Below are 9,881 nucleotides of genomic sequence, written 5' to 3' on the forward strand. Positions count from 1 at the left end.
TATCGGATCATCAAGCAAACACGGCTGATGATACTTCCCGTGGCCCCGTTTCACAATGCTCTCGTGAGATCTCGTAACTGTTCTTCCAGTATTGTAACATTGACTTTCGAGAGCTTTGTGAAATGGGTGCTTGCCTGACACCTTGAACTGTCGTTATCGGTATTGAACTGACAAGGAGTGAATTTGTGTTTTTACATGAAACGTTAGCAGCACAAAATAAAGATTGGCATGATTGAATTTTTAGAATAATTTCCTCTTGATAAACTACCAACAGAAAAAAGTGACATGTAAAAACCAGTTTGATTTAACCAAGTTAAATACCATTATTGTCGCATTAATTATAACTGACACATACGAAAACCTAGAAACACGGAAAAAATCAGGTTCAGTTTTCGATCAATGACAAAAAAGAAACAAATCTTTCAGAAAAGTTTACTTTTCATGTAGTTAAAACCACTTTGTTAGTGGGCAAAGGTGAGATCAGTGCTTCAGGAAGATCTGACAATAATTCCTCCTTTTAATGGGATGAATATTCAATAACATCAAGTTCAAGTGAACTGTAAATGCGCCAGAAATATTTGTATTAACCACAGATTTCGGGGAGAGTTTCTGTGAACATTTTGTCTAAAATCTTTACTAACGTCATTAAATTAACACTACAATTAGTCTAGTTTTAGAATCAGAATGTTCATGTGGTAATAACGCATTTGACGTTAGCACTACAACGAAAACTTACTCTGGGAGCAGGACATTTCTGAACGCTTAAGAACGGATATTACCATCAAAAATATCGATTACTCTTCCAGCAATAATGTCATACAAGTACAACGTAGTAATGTCTAGATGGGTATTCTACTGTCGAATATTGAAGGCCTTTTGGCAATATTTTAATAACAATAACCCAAACACTTCTCTGAAAGTGACTCTATATGGCACATAAAACTCCATGACAACACTGGTGACAAGAGAACCTTCTACAACGCTGCAGTGAAGGTCTCGGTAGGCGCCGGTTGAGGTGTCAATTGTGCTCTAGAGCTCAAATACAACCATCGCTGGTTGATGGAACTCCGTCAGCGTTGTGTAACAGGACACAATCCGATGTCGCCTTGTAAGTACATATGCTGTTATCATACGGTTAGAAAATTATGTCTGAAGGAACCACGGAATTTTGTTACATACTGATCTGCTATTTCTCGGGTAGTACAGCATATGGCGCAACAGTTTCACTATCCGAGCTTATTAGCCAATGTGGTGATTTTGTAATAATGGTATTTAAATTGTCCTGATTTGCTCTGTCCCACCAGTGTAGTAAATCTTGTGAAATATAATCATTGTGTATGTTCACGGGATAAAGTTACTTGTGGATATATATCTATTATACACTTGGAAAAAACATTGTGTGTCAATAGGTAAGAGTTTTTAAACAAGTTTGGTAGTTTCAGGTAAACTAGAAAAATCACAATGTTATCTCAGTAATATCTGTTAAATAGGTTGTCACGTTTGTTCCGATAAATCATGTATGTCTTATAATTATAGAGTGAATGCGTTTTGTTTTACGCCGCAGTGAGCAATAGTCCAACTATATGGCGGCGGACTGTAAATAATGGTGTCTGGACCAGACAATCCAGTGATCAACAGCAGGAGCACTGATCTGAACAAATGGGAACCAATGACATGTGTTAACCCCGTCAGCGTGTCTGATCACCCGATCCCGTTAGTCGTCTCCTACAGCAAGCATAGCCGCCTTTTCTGTGGGTTGCTGAAAGCCTCTTCTACCCCAGGCCTTCACTCCTCTATAATTATAGAAGGAAATATACATCAATATTCCTATATCCCAATGACCATTCTCAGAGGGTGGAGCATCGGCTTCTGTTAGTCTGCGAGTAAAACACTAAAAACTTGCAGTAGGACTGAGGAGGTTACACATGTGGACAGCGGGGAGTTATGCATTCGAGGGGCAGGAAAATGTACAGTTGTCTTGCATGGAGCTGTACTATACGATGGCATGTAACTCTACAGTAGGACGGTATAGAAATACACAGCAAAAGGAATATATCTCACTTTCGTTTGAATTCATACTTCCAATTATGATATTTTTTTCTTTATTCCAGTTTGAACTATATGCGTGAAATGGTGAAAACATAAAACGTAAAAGGTGTATACAGAGACATTAGAACATGTGAAAAATATCCTACATGCAAGAACTTTGTTTCTGAATGTGCACCTTGGCTTTGCAAAATTATTAACGCTTTGGTCTTCACATCTATTGCTCTCCTTGAATATTAGTCTGACACGCCTGTATAATTGAATAATGTCCAACTGTTCTGGGCGCTCAAGATGCCATTTATTTTGCAGTTCATTGCCCCTGAATGCAATGTGATGGTTTGCCTTCTACGAAAAAGGTTTGATGTCTGATTAATAGTAAACAAACCCATAATACATTTGAATTATTGTAAGATAACGACACATTTATTTCTCTGACTCGCCTGAAACATTATTAGATACTGAGCGGCGAAACGTGAATTGGCTGGATGGGAAAATAGTACTACTATTATACTACACCATAGTACGTCTGTCTCTGATCAAACTGAAAGCATACTTGGATGAGGAATGTCTGATTTTCTTGATTCGTGATTTTCCACGAGTAAGGCTACAGAAGAAGCAAGGTCAGGGATGCCATTTGGTTATTGCGGTTGAAGTAGTAGGGTATTTCTGGAGAGTATCACTAGGGATCGGAGACTCTAAGGAGTGTTAAGAGAGATAAGATCTTTGAGATCAGAGGGAAACCTATCAATGCGGAGACAGTCATGGGTGAGGATGTGATTCTATCAGATGATGATGCCATGCACATAAAGGAGATGATGAAGATGACCACTCTCGATCGTACAATTGTGGGACTGTCAGACGTCCGGTCAGTGAGGCTGATGACCATCATGCTTAAGCCGGCATTATGGCTGTTCGAAGTTCCAATCTGTGACGTTCCAATGGCTGGCCATATTTGACATTTCGATGTGTGTAGCATATAAAATCTCAACCGATTGAGCTTCTGCATAAGATGCATGTGAGATTAAACACACAGAACACCTCTTGAAAATATCACCATCAAAAGAATTTTCAAAATGTCTGTGCTGTTTTGGGTATCATCATCCCATACCACTTGGTGTCTACTTTCTTCTGTACGTCAGTAAGATTGAAATAGTGGTTGCTCGACAATGATAAGCAAACTCACAGCTCTTACTTGTGAATATAACTGCATCGCAATCACCTAAAACGAATCTCAGCGAATCTGAGTCGATTATGGGTATTTTATTGTATATCGCGTACTCTATCGTTTTGTAAGAAAATAACTAGCCTGCAAGATGTCTACAGACTCAATGACGACAGTTTGTCTCAACAATTAGTAACAACAGCCTGGTTCGGATCGTAATACTCAGCCATGAGTACGTGTAATCTGTTTGCCCTTTTGTTTCCAGACATTGTGCATTGTGCCAAAAGCGCTTTTGTTTAGCTGATTCATGCTGTGTCTACCAACATTAGTTTGGCAAATTTCATTGCGAGAAGCCCTTTTATTTCAACTGTGATATAAATTAAATCTTACGTGTTTACTGTGGTTGGGGACACTCTACGGACATCTGTAAAAATTAATCAAAAAATTTTTGCCATGTTGAAGAAAAGCCCAAAAATGTATGTTAAAATATTTCCTGAATTAGTCAAAATTATTTAAATAAAAACTGCTTATGATGTATTTAAGTCCGCAGTCAGCAGTATTACACCTGTATTGATCTGGATGGTCAATGATCGAATCAGGACTTGGAAGATGACTGACACAAAGTGTGGAGAACCTTCAGTGCTGTCCACCGAGTCTCCCGAGACTATTCATTTCAGCAAGGACATCCCATAAAGTAGTACTAAAATTATGAGGTCAATGAATGTGTTGTGAGTGGTTTACTTCATCAACAGTACCAGCTGACACGGCGGAATAGTCATTAAATCCATTAGTTGTCTAGTTTAACCATCCATTCACGCCGAAAAACCCTGTGTTAGGAAAACTGTCAAATGCGTCCATATAGTGAAAACTTTCTAAATTGTGTAGATGGTTCATCTTCACGTTTAGATCATGTGGAAGAACAATATATCAATGTTATTATGTTTGTAAACCATATAGACATCCCATTATACCAGTGCTGATAGACTGTTGATGTCCCTGTTGTTTAGGTACTTTCACTAGTTTGTAGTGTATTATTCACCAATTTGACACGTGGAAGGTGATGACCTGGAACAATATAGTGACTAATCAGGTCAGGTGACGATTCCTGACTGAGAGGGTTTGTGTCCCAATAGTGAGTGGAAATGCGAATTCAAATGGATGTTGGGCTGAGTCAGTTTAGCTCAAACTGACACCTATTCAGATTCTCAGCCGGTTTGTTTCAGTGCCAGATATATTATCATATTGCAACATTTAATATGTTTCAATCGATAATGGTAAGTATCAGAGATGCCAAAGTATCGGTGTGACGTTCCCCTAGTTTGATCAAACTGGAGACAAAAACAATTTGGTTGGTGAGGCATCTTCTCCCCAGACCTATTCCTGCCACAGCGTGTCAGCCTCATGCGTGAAGGTAAGTTAATGAGACTGCTCAGTTACAGACACATATGTTGCTGTTAAAGACATCATTTCGTTGAATCCATAGTACTCACCCTGAGTGAGTAAACCCCAATCAATCAACCTTGGTACAAGTTACACAAGTACGACAATGCTTATTTCGTTAGCGATTCCGTTATCACTCATAGTATATCGAACGTTGACTAACACATGTATGAAAACTTACGTCGTGTTAATGTTATATTTGTTTGTTGTAAACACTCGATTCTGGATCGGAAAATCCACTCACCAGTTGGGATGCGATGCCATGTATTCGCTATGTCAGCGAGTCTGATTACTCTACTCGTTAGTCATCTCTTATTACTAACACTCTTTGCTGAAGGCCAGGTCTGACCGTGGTCGTCTCGGGTGGGTAATGTTATCAGAAATAGGTCGAATGGAGTTTATCGGATGTTTTGTTTCTTGCTCTGAGAGTCACTTTGGACTGCCCAGGTCCTAGTCAAGTCTTTTGTCGTTGTGCAAAAATGCGTCGCTTGGGCAAGCTGCAGACCAATCATGGTGTTTTGCTCGAATCCAGTATTGCCCAGAATTATGTTTCTAGGCTTGGATTTCACCAAAGTGAATGACGTCCTGCATCTGGCTTTACTCCAGCAGGAACCTGAGGAGCCATGATAAATGGAACAGAGTTATTCTCTCACTTTCGGTGTAGATTCTGAATCATATGTTCATTCTCGATGATATATATTAAAAGCTCCTGCTCATGTTTTGACAAGTGTTTTCATTTAATTTTTGAAAAATGGTTTATTATCGCACAGGAGTTCTTTCATGGAACCTGGGGTTATCATGAAAGGTGTCGAGATAATTGACCTTGGATGATTTTTATACTAAATAGCAGAAGCATAGACCCAAAAGCAAAGAACAAACACACTGTAAAAAAGGATGCAATACATGTTTGGTCACATAGTAATTTGTACACTGTGAAACTAATGAAGCACACAGGAAACAAAACTAATCAGGATTTAGATATGAATAATATGGGCCCATGATACCGTATATATATCTGAACTAATCAATGCCATGCAAGCACTTTGATTTGTAAAGTATATCACTTAGTACTCTTATCTGACAGATGAAGTTTTGTCATGACTGTTATGTGTATCTTTTTCATTTCAGAGGCCTTTGAAAGCTGACAGATCAGGAACAAATCCTTGTACTTGGCTATTGGAATAAATTTGCTACTCAAAATGGCGTGGGCGAAAGGAGTAGTGAACGATTCTTTATTCAGGCAGAACAACACCGAAGATTGGGAAAGTTTTGAAAATGTCGCTTTCAATCTGGAAACGGTCTATCTGTGGATTATACTTGTCATTGGACTCCCTGGAAATTTTGCTACTATTGTCACCGTTGTGAAAATGTGCCCAGCCAGATCCCTTACTGTGTATATTACCATCTTGGCAATAGTTGATAACCTGGCCATTGTTGACAAACTTCTGATGTTTGTTCTACTGGACCATGGCGTTCACGTTGGTCAGTTTGGATGCAAAACACTTGGATACTTCGGAAACCTCCTCAGCACCTTTGCTAATTGGTTGTTGGTTGCAATATCAGTTGAAAGATTTGTTGCTGTGTGGTTTCCATTTAAACTTGGACAAAGTTGGACGTATAAAAAATCCATTGTAGCCGTTTTGGTTTTGGCATTGCCCCTCATTGCCTTATTTCTTCATTTGTTCTGGATTATGAGATTCGTGGACGACAAGGAACAAGGAATGGTATATTGCGCTATTCATGAAGAATATAAATATTTCATGATGCACGTGTGGTACTGGATAAACGTGCTCATGTACGCAGCTATCCCTTGCACATTGTTGATCCTGTTCAACATTCTGATCATCGTGGGCATTGTGAAATCAAGAAAAGCTCAAAACCGTCTCAGTGGTAACAAGGATGACAAGTCCAGCATTGATCGATTACGTCAAGTGACGATAATGTTAGTCGCTGCAGCTATTTCCTTGGTGTTATTGACAACACCCCGATGTGTGATGCTAATTTTGACCCCCTATTGGAATCCTTCCGAGAAAACAATGGAGGGCTCTGTCGAATATCTACTTGACACGATTGCATTTGTGTTGTGTGATTTTAATCACGCAATCAATTTTTATGTTTATTCGATGAGTGCAGGGCGATTTAGGCGTCAATTTCTGGATTTGTTTCCATGCAGAAAGCAACAAATGACTCCAACCAAAACGCAGTATGTTTCTCTTTCAACGCGCCAGTCGTTGCATTTGAATAGCAAGAGGAAGAAATAAGAAAGAAACGCGTGGATTGGACCTGGTCGGGGAGAATTAGTCTCCTAATCCAACAAATGCTAAAGCTTCAATATGAAGGTCTTAACAAGGGTCATGTGCACACAGTTTCAACTCTGACATCGTTTATGGAAGGGGTATTTCCTCTTTTCCTCCTATTCCCAGTTAGTGTTTATTCTGCATTCAACTGAATGCAAAGCGGTATTATATATATATATGTATATAGATGTTAAACGCTGTATGTTGAATACGCATCGGATATATTTGTTACTTGATGTTCTCAAAATAATGTTCTCAATAAACACTTATAGTTACATTTGTTCCAACGATAGTCAAAGTGTTTATACAGTTTAAGATGAATTGAAAGGCAAAATGCTAGTTCGATTACAGCTTTCCTTAAATTTGTATTTGACATTTTGCTTCCAAGTATAATGTTTTTGTCATTCCTCCGTCTGACATGTCGCACATGAGGATTCAGAATGATTTGAATATAGCTTGCTGAATGACACTCGATCTTATAACGTTGGTGTACAGTGACATGTTCATTCCAAGAATCAACTCAACCACACGTGAAGAGATCTCGGTTCGGGTTTCTAAGAGTCATTATTTAACACAGTGATATGCACGTATATACAAACGAATAGGCTTTTTGGATGTTCAGTGGTGTCCATGAGGTAATGACACAGAGAATGGCGATACCTCCGATCACATATGGTATAGTTTTTCATACCAGAGAATGAGGTGATCCATGTCCAGTGGGACAATGTGTATTTGGAAAATGGTGTTATTCTCGTTCTGAAGAATGTTGCGTACAAATGGCACAATGAATCCATCTGGAGAAATCTAGGTTTTAAAGCATCAACAAAACTCAGCCATACTGGTCTCTTTGTTTGTTTCTAATGTTGGCGAATCAGTGGAAAGGGATTATAATTAAATCGTTCTCCTTTGAACTGTTCCTGGCATTTGTTGCTTCGCGCCATTTTATCAGCTTGTCCAAGTTCATGCAGTCCTGCTTCTTTATAGGCTACAAAGTCACGGTTTGCACGTGAACGTACGATTTCACAAAATTAAAACATCCAAACTGTTTACCACTGTGTAACATACTTTTAAATTTATTTGATTAAACATAAAAGAATAAAATGTCGATATGCATCAGCGTCAAATCTGCAAGTTTGCTGAGTACATACTAGTAATTATATTTACATGTAAGGAGTAACTAATTCAGTGAGGTGCAGATCAGTGAATGACTACTTGTACCGTCAGAGTGTCATCAAGGTCCCCAGACAGGTATATAATTATGAATGTGAGACAGCCAGTACTTCATGTAATACGGTATCATCCCTTCGGTGAGGATAACAAGCACGGTAGCAACAGTGCCATGTTTTAAGTGGAGAGCGGAAACCACACACTTTCAACTCCATCAACTACAGTAGGGAAGAGGTTACCATGGCTACAGATGTCATCTAACAAGGCTGAAGACTGATGAAAGTAATCCAGAAATAATTACGGGGAAATGGGATGGCTCGTATATCCTCCATTTTTTCAAAAGATTCCCTCTGAATTACATTTACATGCGTATTTGTTTTAGTATCCACTGAAATAGAAATACCCTGTCGTTTGGATTCATATTCATAATTGTAAAGTATTAACGTATTTGACCTATGAAGAGATGATCAAATATCTTTTAAAATCTTATTTTAGCATGGCGAATAACTTTCCAGTGATAATGTAATGACGTCACACGACAGTCACACAATTCATTAATGTCCAAGATACCAAACGAAGCAATACGACTGTTTTATATCTCACAAGAAATAAGATCACTTCACGTTGTATATTTGTATCAGTTGTATGAGATAAAACACAACAGTCTCTCAATAAATATGTGCCCTTAAATATTTGACGATTCTGTCGCTGTCATAAGCATAAATCTGTAAAACAGTAACTGTGATTATTCCTGATGTTCTTGAACTTCTGAATTTGAAATATAATAACGTACATATTGTTATGAACCATATTCTTATACCAGTTCCAACACTGCAGTTCCCAATTCTACAAGCCATCATTTGAAGGAGCCCCCTTCTGACAGTGTGGTTTCGTATCCCAGATGGGACTCAATCCAATCTGTACTCACTAAGAAGTATAATATTAGATGTTGTACATTTAATTACTATGTATAAAAGTAATTGTTCTCGTCACGATATGGCTGAAATATCTGCCGATGGGACGACAAAGTTTCACTCACTCACTTCCTCTGTTGTGTCTCCCTATGGTGTTACGTGCTGTTGTGGTAGCTGGTATGAAGCGATTTCGAAAATGAGAGGCCACAATGTCTTGCGATTATGACGTTATAGGTGGACATCCGCTATGAAGTGGTCGGCGACGGTGTTTGTCTGCTGATAGCTGCTGTCAAGTGGACTGATGTGTTCAATAATGTCTGGCGACGCATTGGATGCTCCAGCCTGCTTCAGTATTTTCCATTGCTCTCTGACGTTCGTTAGCGTTCAAACGTGTCATGCTCACTGACGTTCGTTAGCGTTCAAACGTGTCATGCTCACTGACGTTCGTTAGCGTTCAAACGTGTCATGCTCACTGACGTCCGTTAGCGTTCTAGCGTGTCATGCTCACTGACGTTCGTTAGCGTTCAAACGTGTCATGCTCACTGACGTTCGTTAGCGTTCTAGCGTGTCATGCTCACTGACGTTCGTTAGCGTTCAAACGTGTCATGCTCACTGACGTTCGTTAGCGTTCAAACGTGTCATGCTCACTGACGTTCGTTAGCGTTCAAACGTGTCATGCTCACTGACGTTCGTTAGCGTTCAAGCGTGTCATGCTCACTGACGTTCGTTAGCGTTCTAGCGTGTCATGCTCACTGACGTTCGTTAGCGTTCAAACGTGTCATGCTCACTGACGTTCGTTAGCGTTCTAGCGTGTCATGCTCACTGACGTTCGTTAGCGTTCAAACGTGTCATGCT

General features: G+C 39.3%; 1 protein-coding gene across 1 annotated transcript; it reads left to right on the forward strand.

The window, feature by feature from the left end:
• Positions 1-5,847: 5,847 nt before the first annotated feature.
• LOC137255381 (probable G-protein coupled receptor B0563.6) lies at positions 5,848-6,909 on the forward strand. The gene has a single exon (XM_067792824.1). The coding sequence runs from the start codon at positions 5,848-5,850 to the stop codon at positions 6,907-6,909; it is 1,062 nt and encodes a 353-aa protein (XP_067648925.1).
• Positions 6,910-9,881: the final 2,972 nt, after the last annotated feature.

This window comes from Haliotis asinina, chromosome 11 (genome assembly GCF_037392515.1).
Source record: "Haliotis asinina isolate JCU_RB_2024 chromosome 11, JCU_Hal_asi_v2, whole genome shotgun sequence".
Taxonomy (NCBI): domain Eukaryota; kingdom Metazoa; phylum Mollusca; class Gastropoda; order Lepetellida; family Haliotidae; genus Haliotis; species Haliotis asinina.